At 47.8% G+C, this 22,677-nt stretch overlaps 1 protein-coding gene across 2 annotated transcripts in view; it reads right to left on the bottom strand.

The window, feature by feature from the left end:
- The window catches only part of ARNT2 (aryl hydrocarbon receptor nuclear translocator 2), a 195,438-nt gene that overhangs the window by 83,197 nt on the left and 89,564 nt on the right, over positions 1-22,677 (bottom strand). For both annotated transcript variants that reach the window (XM_024129735.3, XM_055087888.1), the window contains exons 6-8: positions 4,285-4,387; positions 1,646-1,711; positions 999-1,084 (exon numbers count right to left, since the gene is read on the bottom strand). In XM_024129735.3, coding sequence (XP_023985503.2) covers positions 999-1,084; positions 1,646-1,711; positions 4,285-4,387 — 255 coding nt within the window. The remainder of the gene's footprint in view (positions 1-998; positions 1,085-1,645; positions 1,712-4,284; positions 4,388-22,677) is intronic.

Raw genomic sequence — 22,677 nt, 5'->3', positions numbered from 1 at the left:
CAGAGTGAAGTAAGTCAGAAAGAGAAAAACAAATATCGTATATTAATGCATATATGTGGAACCTAGAAAATGGAACTGATGAACTAGTTTGCAGAGCAGAAATTGAGACACAGAAGTAGAGAAAAAAACGTATGGACACAAAGAGGGGAAAGTGGCAGGGGGTGGGGGTGGCGGTGTGATGAATTGGGAGATTGGGATTGACATATATACACTGATGTGTATAAAATGGATGACTAATAAGAAAACAAATACATAAATAAATAAACATTTTTTTAAAAAAAACAAAAAAACCCAAAAAGAGTCACGTACCACAGTGTTTACTGCAGCACTATTTACAATAGCCAGGACATGGAAGCAACCTAAGTGTCCATTGACAGATGAATGGATAAAGAAGATGTGGCACATATATGCAGTGGAATATTACTCAGCCATAAAAAGAAATGAAATTGAGTTATTTGTAGTTAGGTGGTTGGACCTAGAGTATGTCATACAGAGTGAAGTAAGTCAGAAAGAGAAAAACAAATGCTAACACACATATATGCAATCTAAAAAAAAAAAATGGTTCTGAGGAACCTAGGGGCAGGATGGGAATAAAGACACAGACGTAGAGAATGGATTTGAGGACACGTGGTGGGGGAAGGGTAAACTGGGACAAAGTGAAAGAGTAGCAATGACATATATACACTACCAAAAATGTAAAATAGATAGCTAGTGGGAAGCAACTGCGTGGCACAGGGAGATCAGCTTGGTGCTTTGCGACCACCTAGAGGGGTGGGATAAGGAGGGTGGGAGGGAGATGCAAGAGGGAGGGGATGTGGGAATATATGTATGCATATAGCTGATTCACTTTGTTATACAGCAGAAACTAACACAACACTGTAAAGCAATTATACTCCAATAAAGATATTAAAAAAAAAAGAATGCATTTCTAACAGGATACCATGGTGAGGTGAAATAACATGAAATCCCCTGGGAATGAATATGCAGGTTCTGTTTACCTGCTGGAGGCCAAGCCTTGATGTAGCCTGTGCAGTGGACCACAGCATACTGGGCTTCTCCTTCTTTCACAGGGCCAAGGCCATTCCTAGAGAAAGAACTTCTGTGAGCTTGCTTTCGACACCTGAGGGTGAGGCAAGGATGTCCATGACTCTTTTGGTATCTAAGTTACTGGGTTCTCCTGTTGGCCTTGTTTTTTTCAATCTTGACTTCCCACCATCCTGTTTTCCCTCCTCCTACATGGTCTGAATGCGCAAAATAAATCCACCCAACTCCCTTTCTTATCTCAACCACTGCAACCCTGATGTGCGGGTCTCTTGGTGCTCTCCAAGGCTAAGCCCCGTCTTCAAGTTCAGCTACTCCTTAGCTTAGTGCATTGAAGCTATCTACCAGCATAGCCCCAAAACATACATCAGAAAGGCTTACTGGGGGGCTTCCCTGGTGGCGCAGTGGTTGAGAGTCCGCCTGCCGATGCAGGGGACACGGGTTCGTGCCCCGGTCTGGGAGGATCCCACATGCCGCGGAGCAGTTGGGCCCGTGAGCCATGGCCGCTGAGCCTGCGCGTCCGGAGCCTGTGCTCCGCAACGGGAGAGGCCACAGCAGTGAGAGGCCCGCGTACCGCAAAGAAAAAAAAGAAAGGCTTACTGACCTGAACCTTTTCCTCATGGTGGTTATTCTGTTTAGAGGAAGGTGGTCCAAAGGAGCATTTCCACACCTAAGATTTGATAAATATATTAGAGTGAGTGAAGACCTAGGCAAGTTTATAAAGCACATAGTGCTGCAGGCAAGTATATGGGCCTTATCTAATGCGAGCACCCTGTAGCCAAGTTCTTCCCAAAGTGCAGAAGCAGGGTTGCATGCCTGTGAATTTTGATTGTCACTGAAGGCAAGGGGCATGTGAGCCATTCTGCACTGCTCACGGAAATTGTCTCAGGGCCCAGGCCAGGAGCCGCAGACATCCAGAAAGACACTAGGAGGATCCTGGCCATGCTCCGTCCTGCAGATCATTTCAGTGTAACTTGGTGGCTTTCAGGAAACAAGGGAAGGGGGTGATGACAGCAACAGTGTCTCTCCAGGCCCGAGCAGAGGCATCAACTCAAAACAGATGTTGCCAATTGATGAACAGAAGCATCTTCTCAGGCTTTAGCTTCACAGTGTGGAAACCGCCTCCTCTCCTGCAATGTTCTGGCACTAGGAAGAAGCAGACAGCTGCAAGCCTGCGGATGGCAAAGGACAGAGTGGGGACAGGGACGGATGAGTCTGGAATCAGGGCTTTCTGGGGTCCTCCTCTGGGAGGCAGGGGACGTGAGGCGTCTCACTGCCCACTCTGGTAGCACCTTTTCTGCCTTCTCCATAACTCTCTCAGCATCCAGGCTCTGCATGTCAAAGCCTGCACTGTGGCCAACCTCTAACCTGTGCTCTCAGGACGTCCACTCTTTACATGCGCTTCCCCTTCCCAACTACATAGCAGGTAATGCCCTGGATGCCTCAGTATTCAATGCAACAAAGATAAGAGTCCATTATATACTCTGAGACCTGGGATGGCTGCCAGCACAAGCGTATTGTCACAGCAGCGTCAATCTAAGACATTGCTGCCTGGGGATGCCCAGTGTCTTCCTGAAACTAAGCTGCTTTATTTGGAGGGGAAGGCCATGCTCTCAGCAGATGGCAGTGCTGCTCACCTTACAGGTAAATCCAGGTAGAGTGGGTCCGGCACTGGGAAAAGCTACCTAGAGCACGTCTTGAGAGGCACCAGGGCAGGGAGCGGACCACCTGAATCTGGTCGATAGGGGAGTGATAATGGCATTGGAGGCTACTCAGGAATGGTGAACTTGATGCTTCCAATAAATTCATTCACAAGGCAACTGCTTAGATGGTGCAATTAAGAATTCACATTGCTGGTGCCAGACTGAATGTCCCTCAAGCTAGGATGGGCATTTACCCTATTGGCCAAAGCACTGCGGAAAGCCCTTGCTGTGTTGGACTACATTAACTGATGGCATTCTGTCCCTGGGTGGACACAAATGCATGTGAGTCGAGCCCCCCAGCTTGCCCCTGTAGGCTGAACAGAGGGAAGGCAGTCTGCGCAGACTCAGTGCTAAATCACAAGGAGATGCTCGTGTATTGTCACTCCAACACCGCCTTACGACCTGAGGCAGGCGGTGAAGGGGATTCCATCCGTGTCTTCTGGAAGCATTCCAAATGCTCAGCCTGGAGAGGAGCCGACCGGGAGGAAAGGACAGCCATACTCAGTCCTGGTTCTCAGGACTCAGCTAGAGGTGAGAGAGGCAGGTCTCCCCTCAACACAGGCAACCTGTGATCTGAGATGGCCTAGCCTGTAGATTAGAAGTTTTTGTTTAAGAAGTAGAGTTGCTTTAAAAGGTGACTCTGAATTAGTGAAAATATAGACTTATTTTAAACATCGATTGTCTGTAACTTCATAGTTCCCAACAGATGCTCAAGTGGTAAGTCCCCGTCCCAGAAGCAAACCGCTGGAGGAAGGTGACGGGAGTGAGTGGCTCCACTGTGCCCGGCCCTGAGATCGGAGCATCGGGAAGCTTGGCGGGGGCGGGGAGGAGGTCGGAGAGGGCAGGAGGCGCTGGAGCTGAATCAGGATCCGTGTGGACTTGGGTGGACTTGTCGGAGAAAGTGCTCAAGAAGAGCCTGGGAGACCACGTGCCCGGGCCAGCGGGGACCGACTTCTTTCCTGGAGGAGAGGAGGACGCCCGCCTCGCTCACCTGCCTGCAGCTCCAGCTGCTGCTGCGTCTCCCTCTGGGGTCCAGTGACGGATCCTCAGTCCTCGTATCTGGGAATCAGCAGCAGCATCTGGCAGTGGACCACGCCTTCCTCCTGGAAACTTCCGTCTCCCTCTCTTGCTCCCTGCCATCTGCCCAGCCGCTCCTTCTCAGTCTCTGCCGGTTCTTCCTTGCCTCCCTGGTGCAGGGGTGGCCTGAGCTCAGAGCTCTGACCTCTTCTCCAGCAACACTCATTTCCCAGGTGATCTCATGCGGTCTCGGGGCTTTAGATACACCTCACTGTCGTCAATCCCTGACTCTATGTCTTCAGCCCCAAACTCTCCCGTGAATTCCTGAATTATATGTCCAACTGCCGACTTATCTTCTCCATTTACAGGTGAGACAGACCAAGAAGGAGGAGGCTTACAGGCTGCAGTCAGGAGATGACATCACCAGAGTGAAGGTGTGATCTTACAGCCCATCAGGACTCTCAGCGGAGGCGAGAAGGGAGCAACCCCATCAGAGCCCAGCCCACTGTTCCCCCAAACAGACCTCATCCTGCAGATGAAGGACCTCCGGGAGCCCATGCACATCCTCATGGATGACTGCTGCCCTTCTTTCTTGACCGTCCCAGTCTTCAGGTCCAAGATCCGGCCTGAGAGAGAGAGAGAAAAGGACATTTGCATAAGTCTCTGCCTTTGATTGCGGGGGGGCTGGTGCAGGTGCAGGGAGAGCTCTGCAAATGCAAACACGGGGCAAAGCAAATCGCAAATCGTTTGTTTCTTGGAATTCCCAACATTCTTCAAGCAATGAAATCCACACAATTCAAATGCCTTGTTTTCTTCAAAGAGCGGTCCACGCTTGCTGTCTCTGCATTGTTCAATTCCATCACCACCAGTCCCTCCAATTCGGCTTTCTCCCCCACTACTTCATGGAAACGGCATTCACCAAGATCACCAACAACTTTCTTATTGCTAAATCCAAAACGCGTTCTCTCTTTGACTTATCTGACCGCTTTGCAGAACTTTACTCAACGGCACAATGGTTCTCAAAAACCCCCCCTCCCCTTGGCTTCTGACAAGCACTCTCCACTCTCCTCGTGTCTGCCCCTTCATCCCCCAAGGGCTCCAACCTCAGCCATCTTCTCTTCTTGTTCTACGCATCCCCTAGGCAATTTTATCCACTCCGAGGTTTTGATGATCACCTCTATCCTAATGACCCTACGTCTACACCTCCAGCACCAAGATCTAAACCACCAGCAGCTGACTGTATACCTCGAAGGCAGCATCACTCACTTCTCCCCAGATACCCGCAAAAGCAACTCCACCCAACAGCAATCGAAGCCAGAATTCTAGATGTCATCTTACCTTCCTCTCCCTTGCCTCCCGCACACTCAGTCGGTCCATCTCGTCTGGCTCATCATTCCTCGAGGGAGACTCACTCACTTCCAACCCCCAGCATCCTCTCTCCTCGGTCCACCTTTCACACGGCTGACAGCTGTCTAGACAACACGCAACTGACTGTGCCCGCCTTGGCTTAAAACTGCATTGCTATATGGTAGGTCCCTGTTGATTATTTTATATATAGGAGTGTGTATAGCACAGAGAACTCTACTCAATACTCTTGTAATAACCTATACGGGAAAAGAATCTGAAAAAGAATAGATATATGTATATGTATAACTGAATCACTTTGCTGTACACCTGAAACTAACACAACATTGTAAATCAACTATACTCCAATATAAAATAAAAATTAAAGAAAAACTGCATTGCTTACAGGAGGTCCTTACAGAGTCGTTCATGATTTGGCCCCTGCCTGCCACTCAACCTCATTTCCCCTACATTTCCTAGTACCCTGTCCAAGAAGAACATACTGTCCAAGAGAAACATACTAAGAGCCATCTATGTAATTTTAAATGTTCTAGCAGGAACATTTTTAAAAAGTTAAAAGAAGCAGGTAAAATTACTTTTAATAATATATCCAAAACATTATCCTTTCAACATGTAATCCCTGCAAAAATTACTAATGGGATATTTCACATTTTCTCATACTAAGTCTTTGAAATTGGTGTGTATTTTACATGTAGAGCGTATCTCAATTCCGACTGGCCCCGTTTCGGGTGCTTAGTAACCATATGTGGTTAGAGGCTTCCCTGCAGTACAGAGAGCAGCTCTGGACCGTGGCCTCATCAAAGCACTCACCAGGAAGGCATCTCTGTAAGTGCCTTGTGCCCTCACACGTTTGCAGATATGGTCCTTTCTGCCAGAAATTCTCTCTCTGTTCCACATGAACTGTCATCCTGGTGAACTGCTACTCATCCTTCAGCACCAGTTCACATGTCACAACCTCTGGGAAATGTTTTCTAAGTTCTTCAGGCAGAGCTTCATGTCCTTTTCTTCCTTCTTCTCCCTTCCTCCCTCATTCCTTCCTTCAGTATTTATCAAATGCTTTTCATGAGACAGGCATCTTGTGAGGCTCAGGGGATGCAAATATGCACAAGATCATGTCTACCACCATGTCTGGTGGAAGAAACAGACATTTATAACACTTTCCACATTGTATTGTAATGATTTAATTACATGTCCATTTTCCTTGACCTTGAGCTCTGTACCCCGAAGAAAGGAATCAAGTTTAAAATGTTGTGTCCTAGCACCACTGATGGTGTCTGATTCAGTGTACAGTCAGCCCTCCGTATTTCATGGGTTCTGTATTCCCAGATTCAATCAACCATGGATGGGAAATATTGGGGGAAAAAAATTCCAGAAATTTCCAAAAAGCGAAACTTGAATTAACTATTTACATAGCATTTATATTGTTATTACATATAGGTGTTACAAGTAATCTAGAGACGATTTAAAGTATACAGGAGGGGGACTTCCCTGGCAGTCCAGTGGTTAGGACCCCACGCTTCCAATGCAGGAGATGTGGGTTCAATCCCTGGTCGGGGAACTAAGATCCCACATGCAAATATTACACTGTTATAAGAGACTTGAGCATCCGTGGACTTTGGTATCTGTGGCGGGTACTGGAACTAATCTGCATGGATACTGAGGCTCGACTGTATATGCTTGCCAGTTGAACTGAGTTGTTTTTACCCATCCATAAGAGGACTTTTCAGCACAATTGGCATTAAGTAACATGCTAGTATAAATGGATTGTTACCTCCTTGTTTCCCTGTCCCTACGTTAAAACACACACGCATCTGCACCCATCACCTGCTGTGCTCTCATCTCAGAGGAAGAAATGCTGAATCTCAGTGCGTCCTCCCCACCCACAATGGGCTTTGTTCCATCAGCCAGAGCCCTCCAACCCAGTTATTTCTAACTTCTCCCCTCCCTACCACCCGCTCCTTCCAGTATTCAAACATCATCAAGTATCTTTCATCATGGGTGTCTCAGGGTGGGGTGGGGAACAAATAAAAAAACCTTCTTGGAAGTTCCCGTCCTGTCCCCCAACTTCTGAAGTTCCCATCCTCCCCCTAACCCCCGCAGTCAGAGCGTCCTGTCCACGTGCACTGTAACCGGCCCGGCTCCTCCTGATGGCTTGGCCCCTGCGCTCTGCCTTCTCTAAAGCTCACAAGGCTGCTGCAGCCTAGACCACAGGGTCCCTGTTTGTTGCTACATTCAATACACACTATTCAGTCGCTCCTGCTTTCATCCCTGACCTTGACCAGTTCCTCCTCCTTGGAACATTCTTACCCCAGGACACCACTTTCTCCTGTTTCTCCTTTGCTGGTTCTCAGCCCTTGTGGTGGATCTTCCTCCTCAGCCCAGCCTGGCACTCCTGGGGTGTGTGGGGGTTGGTCTTTTTCTCTCTCACTCTCCCCAGGACCCTCTAATAATGTTTTGGCTCCCCTACTCCCTACATGCCGATGACACCAAGATGTCATCTCCAGCCAGACCTCTGGGAAGCTCCTCTGTGTCCAACTGTCTCTTAGGCATCTCAGACACCTTATACTCCACAGGTCCAAAACCAAATCCGTCCTCCTGTCCGAAGCGTCCAGAGCTGCCTTTTCCATAGTTCCCTGCCTTGGTCGTTGGCACTACCACTACTCAGCTGCTCAATCTAGAAATCTAATAGCTAAGAGCGTGGACCTAGCTTTTAATCCTGCCTCCTTCACTTACTGTGTGACCCTGGGCAAGTTACCTAACATCTCTGTGCTTCAGCTTCTTCGTCTGACCCTGGGCAAGTTACCTAACATCTCTGTGCTTCAGCTTCTTCGTCTGTAAAACGAGGATAATAATAGCACTTTGTTGCGAGGATTAAATGGGTTAATACTATAAAGTGAGCATGGCTCACAGAAAGTGCTCTATAACTGCTTATTAAATAGTGAATATGAAAAACTCACTCCAACATCTGGTCAATTACTAACATTCTGTCAACTCTCCCTCCTGTACACCTTGGTCTATGCACGTCCATCTGCATTGCTACTACTTAGATCTGCCCTCGCTGTTCCCCTGGATGGAGTGCTGCAAAGCCTTGCCCCCTTCAATCAGGCTTCTGCACGGCTACCGGAAGTCTTTACTTAAAACACAAAAATGACAGTGGCTCTATGCCTTGTGTGACCCCCAGCGCTTAGCTTCTCTAGTCCACAGTTTTATTCCTGCTAAATGGAGGAGTAGGATCGCACTTTCAGGATCATTGTGATACAACACATACACAAGTGATCTGCACACAGAAGGAAAGCAATAAGTGTCAGTTTCCCAGCAGACTTCAAACAAATGATCCTGTCACACTCCTCCTTGAAAACCCTTCATGCTCCCCACGATGGATTCCCAATAAGATCCAAGTCCTGCAGCCCAGTATCAAAGTTCCCCCAATGGGACTTCCCTGGCGGTCCAGTGGTTAAGACTCTGCGCTTCCACTGCAGGGGGGCGTGGGTTCAATCTCTGATCGGGCATGCCGCATGGCATTAAAAGGTCCCCCAAGATCTGGTCTCTGCTCACCTCACTCTACCTGTCACCCCCTCCTGCTGACCAGTCACCCACCACCGCTCAGCTCCCTCCCTGGCATACGATGACTCATCATGGGTCCCCAAGGGCTGCTCTCACCTCTCAGCTCTGGGCCTTCCCTGCAGCTGCCTTGGGAACCTCCCTTCCCTTTGCCTGACTAACTCCTATTTATTGTCACAATCTACCCAAGGTGTCATCTTGCCATCATTTAATACATATTTATTAAACACCTACAATATGTAGGCACCAATATAAGCACAAAAAGCTAAACAGGCAAAGGCCATTATATTCCAGTGCGTGAATAGACAGCAAAAACCAGAACAGAAGGGGTAGGAGGGAAGGGAGGGGAGAGGAGGAGAGAGAGTGCGTCAGGAGGAAATAAGTGCTAGGAACAAAATAAAGTCAGAGTAAGAAAGTGGTCAGAGAGCCACGCCTTTGCAAGTAGTTGAATGGGTTTCTATCACTTGAAATCAAAAGGTCCTTGAAGAAGGCACCCCCCCACCCAAGTGAGTCCCACTGCTTCAAGCGGAGGGGAGGGAGCAGGGGCAGCGCGCAGGGTTTCCGAAGGGGCGTCAACTCTCTTTCCCCAGCACCTGCAGCAGCAGCTGCGACACTGCAGCCTTCGCTCCCCAGCTCCCCCCCGTGGACCAGGGCTCTGTAGGGTGCGGGGTGAGCGGCCCTCCAAACACCGGTAATCACCATCATGCCCACTACAGAGCCACGCATCTTTAAGAAGGAGGTGCACCCCAGAGTTCAAGCCCATCAGCCCGGCTCTCTGTCTGCTGGGAGCTCTGGCACCATCCCGCACGGAGGCGGCCCCGGGGCGTCTGCCGGCATTTGACACCTGTCTGTCTCACTCACAGACGTCTTCTTTTCAGGGCTGTTTTAGTGGAAATTGTCACTTGCTTCATCATCTACCAAATGGCAAATGGTTTCAGCTGTGAAGCGGGCCAGCATGAGAGTCTGTCAAATTCCAGAGTGTGCTGTGAAAATAAATCACAGCTGCGAAGCACATGAGCCCTGGAACATGAGGAAATGAAAAAACACATTTCCATGGTCTGCTGTCCTGACCCTGAGGGGCAACAGCTTCAGCGTTTATTTCTCCGTGGGCTTCTCCAATTTCCTCAGGCACAACGAAAGCCCTTTCCAGGCTCCTTGGGAATGGAAAGCATGCCTACTTTATGCAGTAGGTGTGTTCCTGAAAGGCTTATGGAAATTGGATTTTTGACAAATGTAAGAGCAGGGGAGATGTATGAAGGTAGGGGGCCAACCCCCGGCTCTGGGCAGCGAGTCCCAGTGTAATGGACTGAGAATCAAGCTCCATCCCATGGCAACTGGGTGTCGAGTTTACTTACAACGGGGCTCCCCAGAAGAGGAGCAAGCATGGAGACACAGCTGCTATTTATACTGCTGTTAACCTTCTTTCCTTACCCACAGAAACCTTGGTCTGCTTAGAACCATGGGTCTGGATTTCTAGGCCTGGTTCCCAGTGTGTCCCTAGAAACACAATCAACCAGGCCAAAGCTGACCCCTTCCAGAATCTCCCCTGACCCCCAACCTCATCCACTGGGTCAGGAGGACTCGCTCCTCTGTAATCCCGTCACTGGCTGGTCTCACCGTGAATCCCATCCTGCTTTCCTTTGGCCGGTGCCTAAACTCCCGGCGACCCTGGTCACCTCTCTCGACTCTCTGTCCTCTTCAACCATGACGATCCAAGCCCCCCGTTCCCCTCCTTCCTCATCTCCTCCAGGTGCCCTCTGGAACACGTGCTCTGAAATAAACAAACTCCCATATCCTCAGCTCCTTTCAGAAGCTGAGGGCCTTTCCCCAGCCCCCCTGACTTAACAGTCCAGCCTGACCTGCTTGCTTTCCTGGCAGCATTTCTTCTGGAGAAGAGACTTGTTCTCTCACATCCCATATGCTACGGGGTCAGAGGTAGGTCTGCCATCTTCCTGGGCCCCCAGAGCCCTTCCAAACCAGCACTCCTCTCATAGGACCCCAGGCTCCTTCCAGACTCACAATGTCAGCCTCGTTCACCTGCAAGCCCTCTTTTTTTTTTTTTTTTTTACAGTATTTTTAGAAAAACTTTTTATTTTATATTGGAGTATAGTTGATTAACAATGTTGTGTTAGTTTCAGGTGTACAGCAAAGTGATTCCGTTCTACATATACATGTATCTATTGTTTTTCAAATTCTTTTCCCATTTAGGTTGTTACAGAATATCGAGCAGAGTTCCCTGTGCTATGCAGTAGGCTCTTACTGGTTGTCCATTTTACATATAGCAGTGTGCACATGGCAGTCCCACACTCCCTGACTATCCCTCTCCCCCGTCCTCTGTACTCTTCAAGCCTCCGGGTCACAGCTCCTCTTTCATTTTTATTTTTATTTTTTTGCGGTATGCGGGCCTCTCACTGCTGTGGCCTCTCCCGTTGCGGAGCACAGGCTCCGGACGCGCAGGCTCAGCGGCCATGGCTCACGGGCCCAGCCGCTCCGCGGCATGTGGGATCTTCCCGGACCGGGGCACGAACCCGTGTCCCCTGCATCGTCAGGCGGACTCTCAACCACTGCGCCACCGGGGAGGCCCACCCCTCTTTCATTTTTAGATGTTAGCACATCACTCATAGTCCTCTTCACCCCAAGACCTGCTGTCACCGTGGACGGATTCAGCATCCATGTGGAGGACTCGCCTAACAACCCTGCCTCAGTACTTGCCCTCCTCAGCTCTGAGCATGTTCCCCCCACTCCAGGGCAGACTCCACGCCCACCACCGTATTCCGGAACTCACAGGCATCTACAACTGCTCCCTTGGAGATTTTACATTCAAACATCCCATTCTGGACCACAAATTTCACACCCGCTAGTCCTTTCACTCTGGCCCTCCCACTTCACCAGTTCTTTGAATTCAGCCAGTCCAGTGCCCGAAGCCTCCCAACCCATCAGCTCTTCCTTCTTTCAGTACAGAAGCCATGAGCTTCTCTCTGAGCACTGGCACCCAGCCGGTCACCAGAGCAGGCAGGTCTCAGGTTACACAATGGCCCACTTTTCCGAAGAAGCCCCAGAAATCTTCCAACGCGACCAGCAGCTGTGGAAGCAGATATTTTTTCTGAATTTGATGTACAAAGGAGAACCAGCAGCGAGTTAATGACACATCCCAAACCTTAAGTAAGCTGTTTCAAAGAGAAAGGCTGGCAAGGATGGGAGACACAGATCCTGCAGGTGCAGTTGTGGGAGAGGAGCAGGTCACTTCCTTTCTCTCTGTCTCAGTCCCTTTAACTAGAAAGCAGGGTCAGACCTGCCTACTTTGAAGGTTCTGTGGGGATTCGAAGACATACACACAAGAGCTCAATAACCCCCTTCGAGAATTAGCGTATAAATGACTGGCAGGCTCCAGGCAGCCACTTTGTGAGCCCTAAGATGACTGTCCTGGACTACAGAGCACAGGTCTGAGAGGCTCTCCTAGAGTCAACCCAGCCCCTGCCTCTTAGCTTCTCTAAGGAAGATTCTAGAATAATGCATACTACTCTGTCTCAGGCTAAAAGGTTGAAGAACTACTTTTGTCCTTAAAATACTTCTTTAAAATTTTAGAACTAAAGTGGTCTTTTTAGAAAAATCAAACACACACACACACACACACACGCAGTAAAAAAACTCAGATAATCTTCCTCTCTAGAGAAAAAACGATGAATACTTAGGTGTATTTCCTGTCAATCTTTTTCTATGCATGCCTGCTCTTTTCTTTTAATTAAATGAGGTTTCATGGTATATATTTTTCCACTTTATATTACAACATAAACTCATAAGGATTTAATCATAAATATTATTTGAAAGGCTCTGTGATATTATTTTGAGTAGACAATTTACCATGGACCTTAAGTTGTTCCCAGGTTTTTCATATGGCAAATAATGCTGTGGTAAATAACTACAGAGAAAAAAATAGCCATATCAGCTTAGGACAGTTTCCTGAAAACGGAATTACTGCATCAAATGAAAAAAATTTTCTTAAGGCTCTTAATACCAGGTCTTAGTGAACCCTGCAGTTAACACATTGATCAATATTCCGTGTTTCTGCTCCATGAAATGGAAAGAAGAATTATGACACATCCCGGATTTTAACTATAATTTTTAAAAGACAGTGAAAAAGCATAAGATGCTTCAGAACAGGAGCTGGCAAACTCTGACCTATGACCCAAAGCTGGCTCGCTCTCTGGTTTTTAAATATTTATTGGAACACAGCCATGGCCATTCACTTATGCACTGCCCATGGCTACCTCCATGCTACGACAGTAGAACTGAGTAGCTGTGAAAGAGACTATATGGCTCACAAAGCCAAAAATATTTATTATCTGGCCCTTTACAAAAAACATTTTGCTGACTCTTACTTTAGAAGAAGAATGATTATAAAGAGTCCAACAACAGAGCACCTTTTTCTATGGGCAGAGGGCCCTTCTATAATTGTTTTCAGTAAGCTGATTTTTAAGTATTATTTTGGTCAGTAGTAACTTTTCGATAAAAGAAGAATCAGAAGTTTGTCTTGGATAAGATCACAAAAGAAGGCTTTGTGCTCATAAAACAGCTCCCCAGGCTATAACAGAAATACAAATATAAATTAGAATTATTTCATCAAAAGAATCCTTAAGAAAACTAGAAACATCTTATCTTGGTTTGAAAAGGAGGAAAACAAGAGAAAATGATTAGCAACAAAAGCAAAGCGACGGCTCCATGATGGACAATATTTGATGTCCTTCCAAAAATGTGTGGCCCCTGAAATGGGAGCCCAGGGGCCAGAAGAGACTTTGGTTGCTGTTCCAGTGACAATGTGTTCTCATTCTCAAAAGGCTGCGCCCAGCCATCCCAGCAGCTGTGCACACAGGAACAAATACCCCACAGCAGAGGAACCTAAGCAGAGTGCACGAGGCCTGTTCCAGAACAAACTCCAGAGCATGAGCTACAGCTACTGAGCCTGGGAGAGAATGGGCCTTCTACTACAGAGGGTGGGTACATTTTCCTCAGTTTTCATTATCTCTGGCAGGTGTCTGGACACAACTAAGGGTACAAATATAACAATTCTGAAGTTGTAGCCAAGCTATTTTCTTCTCAAACCAGCAGCGGGGGTCTCTGAATGGGCAGTAGAGTTGCTAAGGACAACTGCTTCTCTATCCACCCAGAACCTCCCCCCACCACAATGTTCTTGTGTTATTCCTTTTTTAAAAAAAAATTTTAATTTTATTGAAGTATAGTTGATTTACACAACAACACGTTGTTGTGTTAGTTTCAGGTGTAGAGCAAAGTGATTCAGCTATACATATACATATACTCATTCTTTTTTAGATTCTTTTCTCATGTAGGTTATCATAGAATATTGGGTAGAGTTCCCTGTGCTATACAGTAGGACCTTGTTGGTTACCTTGTGCTATTCCTTTATAATGGAAGTCAAACAAGAAGCTGCCATCTTATAAGATCCCATCTCCTGGGATGTAGCGATTGGTTGAGTGCTGGGTACCTGACACAAGCTAGGCCAATCACAGCACCTCATCCACCCTGTGCCCGCAGTGAATGGGTGAGGGCTGGGCAACCAGACACAAGCTGGACCAATCACTGGACCTCACTCCTCCTCTGTCTATAGTGACTGGCCCCAAGACTAGGACATGGTCCAGCCAGGCCAATCAGAATCCTCTATAGGCAAAATGTGACCATTTCTACCTCTCCCCTTTTTCTTTAGGAATCTGAGCGCAGCTTTTTCAGCAGCCATGATTCCAGCTTCATGGAGAATTGGATCTAAGACAATGAAGCTGACTCTAAGAAAGCAGTGAAGACATAAACCAGTGAAAGAGTTCCTTCCCAGTGTTCAAATCATTGATGCCAATAAGTTCCCTCTTTAATGCCTAAAGTAGTTCACTTTTAACTTCTGTTACTTGCAACCAAATAGCCCAGACCAATAAAACAATCTCTGGCCTCTGACAGAAAAGGAGAGACAAGGGATTCACTTTTAGAGGGTTTTACGAAGGGCCAGTTATTATCATAAAATATTATTATACATTTTCTATGCGTTATTTGTTTGATCTACATCACAACCCCGGGAATTAGGTCAGAGTGGCGTACCGAGGTAGAGTGGGGAGAAGGAAAAAGGGCATTAGGAGTCACCAGCCTCAGAGGGGAGAAATATTTTATCACTGATATTGCCGAGAACTGCTGGTACAGGGTGATAATAAAAATCAGATTAACTTTTAGTAGGCTTTGTTATTGTTTTTTAATTCTCTATAAACAATGCAGACCTTTATTCCTGGCACCCTGGGCAGAAACTCACAACAACACCCCCTCCTTGCTATCCCCGGGGTAGGTTGTATTGTTCCCATGGGGAAAACTGAAGCCCAGAGATACTGAATAACTCAGCCAAGATGGGTCTCATCACTGGGGAGTGGGGAGTCACGATCTGAACTAGAGTCTGTGCTCTAGTTCACAGCAGCGATTGCTCAGGGGAACTGGGAGGCCACATCCCTCAGCAGAAAATAAGATAGCACCCACCAAACGGAAGCAGATGGGCAGTCAGGGGGACAAGAGGTCAGCCATCTGCAGAGGACTGTTGCCAGCCTGTGGCTGCTTCAGGATCAGAAACGTAGACTAGGAAAACGCAAGGTTTTTTTCCTTGTAATTCTTAACTGTGTGTGTGTTTCCTGCTTTTCAGTTTTTCCCTCTGATTTAATAGAGACCTGTAGGTTATGCTAGCCTGTCTCAACCATTCCTCGGACATCACTGGAATGGATTTATGTCTATATTTGGATGGCGTTATGGAAGGAGCAGCACCCCTCAGGGCGGGCACGGTTAGAATGACCACACCTGCCCGTCCTGGCTTTTGCCCAGTGTCCCAGCATAGTTATTAGTAGGGCTCCTTTTCACTCCCAAAGTGTCCAGGTTCGGATGATAGACTATATACATATGGTCCCTCTTTACAGGTGATCTCAGAGGGAATCAGAGAGAGAGATGGATCTCACCCTAGGAAGATTGAGAAACTCTGCTAGATTCGTGGTCACCCAACCCTCCTGTCCCTTGCTCCTGGACAGGTCTCCATTTTGTCTTTAGAGGTCGGGGGCAGCTCTCCAAGAGCCTCTCAGAAGAACAGGGTGTGCTAGCAATGCAGTCCCTGGTTCAGTGGGACATGTTCACAAAAAGTAAAAGCTCACTCAGGTTTGGGAAGGGGGAGTTAATGCTCGGGCGGAGTGGGAAAGCTCCATTCTAAAGAAACCCTCTGGGGGCCTGAGTGGAGCGGCTGGCTGAACTCATGCTGCTGTGGTCTGAGCTGCACCGGATTAATGCTACCCCAGGAGCACTGCCTGAGTCACATTCAAGCGTTTGACTTGTTGCAAATGCTTGGAGATGAACATGAAAATGAAGTCACGAGATGAAATGTATCAGAAAGCGCTTCTCTTTCCCCTTCCCTCTAAAATTCTTGCTCTAGAAAGAAGGCCTTTCTTTTTCACATTTTCCTCATCAAGAATACATTCATAATTATCTCGTCTGCAACGCTGCTCTACTATTTCAAATCCACATGCAACCATTTACTGGTGATGGCAGGATGTGAGCTTCTCAGGGCAGGGACCCTCTCCTATTCCTCTGGGAACCCCCGACAGCCCAGGGAATGCTCTGCCCCCTGATACCTGTGCTCGTTTCTATTGCCCTGTAGCAAATTACCCCACGCCCAGAGGCTTAAAACAACACCTATTTACTAGCTCACGTTCTTTAGGTCCAAGTCTGGGTGGACTTGACTGGGTTTTCTGCTCCGGGTCCCACGAGGCCAAACTGAAAGTGTTGGCTGGGCTGGGCTCTTGTCTCGAGGCTCTTGGGAAGACACCACCTCCAAACTCATTCAAGGTCTTGGCAGGTTCAGTTCCTTGCAGCTGTTGGACTGAAGTGCCCATTTCCATTCTGGCTTTTTTTGTGGGGGGAGTCACTCTCAGGGAGACCTTCACAGATCATTTCTCACGGCCTTCAAAGCCATCAACGGTATCCTTTCTTGTGCTTCGGATCTCTCCAACTTTCCCTTCTGTCAGCAGCCAGATAAAATTATTTACTTTTAAATGGCCTACCTGATTGGGTCAGACCTACCTGGATAATCTTCATTTTTTAAGGTCACCCGACTTGGGACTTTAATCACATCAGTAAAATCCCTTCCCAGCAGAACCTAGAGTCATGTTTGAGTGAATAATCGGGGGCAGGGGGCAAGCTTGGGGAACCTTTGAATATACTGCCCACCATTTTCCCTAACCTCATAGCTGCTAAGTCCCTTACATATGAACCTTCAAGTTGTGAACTTTCAAAGATGCGAACGTGCGTTCCATCCACGTCAGGCGTGAGTGACATCGCAGCTCGCCCTCCGTCTCCTGTTGCTGACGATCCTTCAGCTCCACCACCTCCCCCCTCCTCGCCCTCCTCCAGTCAGTAACTCTTCTTGCCTGTTCACTCGATGCCAGCCCCTGGATGCCAGCTGTTGTACTGTACGACTGCACTTTTCAAGGCAATGTACTGTAAGAGTCAAAATGTTTTCATTATTTTTTGTGTTTGTCTTTTATGTGTTATTTGTGTGAAAAGTATTATAAACCTATTCCAGTGCAGTACTGGAATACTGCCGATTGTGTTAGTTGGGGACCTAGGATAACTCTGTTGGACTTATGAACAAATTGGACTTACGAACGCACTCTTGGAATGGAACTCGTTTGTGTGTAGGGGACTTACTGTACTTGGTCAGATGACTTGGATCTCTTCGTGTCCCCCAGGCCAGGTGCCTCCCACACGTTTGGTGTCTAATAGCTTTGTCCTGAATCGCCACCACCTACCACGGAGGTTAAGCTGTCATGACTGTATGGTGGCTGAATTACAATCTTCATGTGCTCCAATGAATGTCCCATGAGTCTTTTCTCCCCCCTATTTTCTAAAGGATCCCTGAAGTTTTAGGACTAGGGCTTCTGTCTCAGAGCACCTCCACCCACCTCAAGCCTCAATGCATCTCCCTTTGGCAGTAGGAAACCTGAGCAGCTACTGGAAGCCGAGCTCCTGAGATCTCCTCAACAACAAAGAGGCAGTAAACAAGGGCCCTCCCCTAGTAACCTGGGCCCCTGGTTCTGTATGGTTCTCCAGGCAGGGAAAGCTGGGTGGCATCCAACGAATGGCAGGCTATGTGTCACACTAGCCAGTTCACAACTATTTATACACTGGGGACACTGGCACTTGACCCTGGAAGGGGTTTCGTAAGAAAAGACACACGGTCTAATGGCAGCAACCGAGGGACGCTTCCTTACCCAGCTCGAGTTACACGCTGCGTTAAACTCTCCCCACCTAGACCGTATGCTGGGTAGGGTTCTTCCATATCACATCCGGTGCTCACGACTCAGGCTGGCAGGAGAGGAGGGTGGTTGGCATGCGGTGAATTTGGACAAGAAGGGACTACAAAAGGCAGCCCAATGACCCTGAGATGGAAATAAACCACACAGAGCAGCAGTTTTCTGTCAAAATAATACTGTCAAAACAGGGCACATGGAAGCTCATGAACATCGAAAGGCTCACAGGGAGCAGGAACCTATGGACTGGCTCTATTCCATAGAAACGTCAAAGTGCAAGCTCCAGCAGGCTCAAAGTTAGGGGGAGACAAGGCACTGTTCTCTGCCAGCTATTCAACCAACTCAACTGAGGGCTGGAGAAGAGCTCTAGACCAAGCGCAAAGGCAGCACAGAGCAGAAAGAGAGTGCTTCATGTCAGAGACCACAAAGGGGTATCAAGGGAAGCTTCCCGGAAGAGGCGGCATTAGAAGGAGCCCTGGAGGTCCAGAGAGGTGGAGCTAGAGGGGAGGGGTGTCCCAAGCCAAGGGATCTGAGCAGGGTGCAGGACAGTGGAGGGAGGGGTCTGCAAATGGGGTACAGTCCTGTCCAGATGGAGCTCAGCGGGAGAGAGGCTGGGGCCCAACCCCAGGGCCCAGAAGGCCAGAACGCCATGAACAGAAGCAAACAGAAGAGTCCAGCCTTCAGGGCTGTTCCACTGTCTTTCACACAGAGGCAGGAGAGCCAGAGATTCCAGATGTTTAGGAAATGTGCTTCCGACAGACCCATCTGTCCCCTGATGTCTTTGGCAACAAACGTTGAATGTGCTTTGCACATCGTATTGTAAAAGCGAAACTTCTAACTGCCCCAGAACTGTCTGGGGAAATTCGTATGATTTATATAAGAATAACAATAATTTCGATTTCAGAAGCAAAAAACCTGTAAGGCTAGCATTACTATCCAATGTTGCCTACCTCTGACACTCAGGGAAAGAGAGATGCCAGGCTTGGGATTCACTGTCCCAAGTAGCCAGGAACAGTGTTCAGTCTGCGGCAAAAAAGCTTGCTGGTACGGACAAAAAATTGTTGCCTGCCTTTCAGGTAAACAACAAACGTTGCCTGCCATCAAGCCGTCAGCCACTGCAGCCGCCTTATGGTGCGCCCTGAGGGGATTCAGGATGGAGAAAAACAGGACACTGGCCCCAGAGAGTTAAGATGCATATCAAAGGAATGATTTCAATGAGCCCAGACTCATTGCATCTTCCCATACACATAAAGGACTAACATCCTTGAGATGTCTGTTTTTTTGTGATTAACAGTAATTTTTTCATGTTCAACTATCTGGTTTTATTTGTTTGTTTTTGCAAACAGGAGTTTTTTAGCAAAAACTCCCGTACAGTAAGTCCCCTACATACGAACAAGTTCCGTTCCGAGAGCGCATTCGTTAAGTCCAACTTGTCTGTTAAGTCCAACAGTTAGCCTAGGTACCCAACTAACACAGTCGGCTCTATAGTACTGTACTGGAAGTAAGTCCCCTACATACGAACAAGTTCCGTTCCGAGAGCGCATTCGTTAAGTCCAACTTGTCTGTTAAGTCCAACAGTTAGCCTAGGTACCCAACTAACACAGTCGGCTCTATAGTACTGTACTGGAATAGGTTTATAATACTTTTCACACAAATGATACATAAAAAACAAACAAACACAAAAAATAGAGAAAAGACTTTTAATCTTACAGTACAAGTACCTTGAAAAGTACAGTAGTACCAGCTACACCAACGGGCTTTGAGGCTTGCTTCCTGACATCCTGAGCTTGAAATAAAGATACTGTACTGTACTGTACTCTGTACAGTACAGTACAGTAAAGTACACAAAAGCACAACCACTTGTAGAGGATGCACACACGTTGACAAGGTATGCCAGACACACGAACTAACTTACGTGACTGGACGTGCGGACGCACGTTCGCATCTTTGGAAGCTCGCAACTCGAAGGTTCGTACGTAGGGCAGTTACTGTATATCCTGGCTCCTCCCTTACCTCTTTGGAGCAGTTCCTCAGCGCGATCTGAGAGACTGCTTCCTAGGCTATAGTCCTCAGTAAGGGCCCCGAATAAAACGTTAACTGTCAACTATTTTTTTTTTTGAAGGTTGTGCTTTTTTTCTAAATCAACACTGGGAAGAAGTGACCGTTGGCAAGAGCAGTCATGATCACTGAGCAGAACCAGGCTCCTGGCCGACCCACACAGTGAACTGTTTTCGGGGGTAGGGATAGGTTTGAGGGGAAACATCCCTGCTCTGAGCCCTTTTGCTTTTCTGGACCAAGGAAGCTAGCGGCTGCGGTTTGGGTCAGGACTCTCGCCTGTGGCTGTGAAATAACGGAATACACAAAAGGGCTCACAGGGACCCTTGGCTAGGGCTGGCAAAAAGGACTGAGCACCGTGACTAAGAGGCCCCGCAGACACTCAGAAGGAGCCTCCCAGCCAAGCAGTCTGGTTTTTGTGTCAATCTTTCCATCTCCCCACTCCACCATCTGGGGAAGGTGCTAGGGAGTCGCTAACTGGGCAAGGAGTAGGCAGCAGCTCTGCAAAAGGAGGGCGGTGACATCAGCCCAGAGCATCAAAGGAATAATTGCCTTGTGTGCAGGGACAAGCCCAAGACCAGAACATCTGGGGCAAATCCGTACCAAGGACGGGGCAGACAGCACCAGCAGGCGTGACAGGCCACACCATCTCATCCACCTAAACAACAGCTCTCATACCTCGCTGAAAAGCCCCAGAGCCGAACCGCTTTCTCCAGCGCTTACATTCCAAACATGACGTGGACTCACTGGAGTGCCACGTGCTGCAGCCCAGGGCTCTGCTATTCATTATAAAATCGTCACCCCGCAGTCCCCCCTGTGGCCGGCCGGCACCTCTTCTGCTATTTAATCTGTAGACAAAGTACAAATTCTTCATCCTGTTTAGAATATGCTGGAGTGTGATTTAAAGAAATACATTCCTCTTGGGGTATCACGCTACAAAAATGCCAGAAATGCAAGCCTGAGGGTGGATGATTAACCCTACTCTCTGTCCCCTGCTGCAGAGAGGCTGCCTGGTGTATGGAAAGAGCCCAGGCTGACATGCAGTTCAAGAAGGCAATTTCAGCTCGTGCTTCGCCTCCCCTGCAGATTGCTAATGAAATGATCCAAGAAATACAAAAGTAGCAGGGACAATGTGCACGCATGCAGAGAAACAGTGGAAGGGGTCTTGAAACATGGATCAGAAACACGGAGGGATTTCTGCAAGAAACAGTACCTCTAAGGATGGGATGAGAATGAATACAAGCAGCCCAATGGCTCAACAAATACAAAAGAATGGGCTGCCTGGGAAGGAAGTGAAAGCGTCCCCTAAAAGAAGCCTCTAAATCTGCAAGCAGGAAAGAGACTAGGGGGTCAGAAAGCAGAGAAGTGGTCCAGAGTCTGGACCCAGAGAGGCCGGGGCCAGAGCTCTCACATCACCTTGACTTACAGCAGCCAACCTGCTCCACAAAGAGGAGGAAAGGCCGCTTCCAAGGGGCAGCATTCTAGTGAGAGGAGTGGGTGATGCCCTTGCCAACCTGAGGCTGCCACATCCAGAGCACACAGCGGCCTCTGCCTGCACAACCTCATAGCCCCTCCCAGACAACCAGACCCCCAAGACAAATTAAGTTTCAAAGAAATATACAATGACTTAAATCATCTCAAGTCTTAATAAATGTTAAGAACATAGGATGAATAAAAAGCTGAGGGAGGGGGAAGGGTAGCTTAATAGATGAAAAGATTCAGTACCTAAAAAGGAAGGAAGTGATTTGGAAAGTTAGAATAATACCACTCCACTCCATGAAACACATTCCAAGAAAGAAAACAATATTTCGAAATACCAAATCTCAGCGATATTTGAGGAGATCTTTCATAAATAAAAAGAGAACAACCTGAGACCAGGAAAGATTAGTTTTAGATGAAAAACATGATTTCGGGATTGAAAACTCAAATGGAGGCAGTACAAAGTGATACTGCTGAAAGCTCAATTGCTGAATTAGAAAGATCCATTGAGAAACTGCCCCAGACATCACAGGAAAAAAAAAAAAAAGAAAAAGGAGGTGAGTGTGATAAGCAAACATCGAACATTCCGAGGGAACAGTCAGGAGATCCATCATGGGAATTGCAAAACAGAGCTGACAGAGGAGAGACATTCAAAGAAATATAAGGACTTCTGCTTCCAACCAACACAGAGTAACAGAGGCCAGATTTGCCTTCCCTTCTGAAACAGTCAAAACAACTGACAAAATTGCTGAACAGTTGAACATAGAACAGTAGTGCTCAAAACACTGGACGTGAGGCAGTGAAGGACAGTGATCTGTGAGAGATAGGAAACAGACAGGTTGAGCCCTACAATCCCCCACCACACTACCTGGAGAACTCCAGGCTGCACCATAGGCAGAGGGCACCCAGGCTGAGCCCAGCTGACTCCCTGAGTTGAGGAAATCAAGCTGAGAGACCAGGAAGACCAAGCAGCTAGAATCCACAGGACAGAGTACCAGGAGGGAGAGAGGTCCACATAGAGAACCCCAGAAATCTGTAGAGGGTTCCCCTTGAATCAGTACCAGGGTACTGATCAGCACATGCATGTGAGGAGACTATCTGAAGTCAGGGAAAGCACCAACTGAAAT

The sequence above is a fragment of the Physeter macrocephalus genome, chromosome 11 (genome assembly GCF_002837175.3).
Source record: "Physeter macrocephalus isolate SW-GA chromosome 11, ASM283717v5, whole genome shotgun sequence".
Classification (NCBI taxonomy): Eukaryota; Metazoa; Chordata; class Mammalia; order Artiodactyla; family Physeteridae; genus Physeter; species Physeter macrocephalus.
The sequence above is the reverse complement of the archived record's forward strand: the minus strand, read 5'-3'. Positions and strand labels throughout refer to the sequence as shown.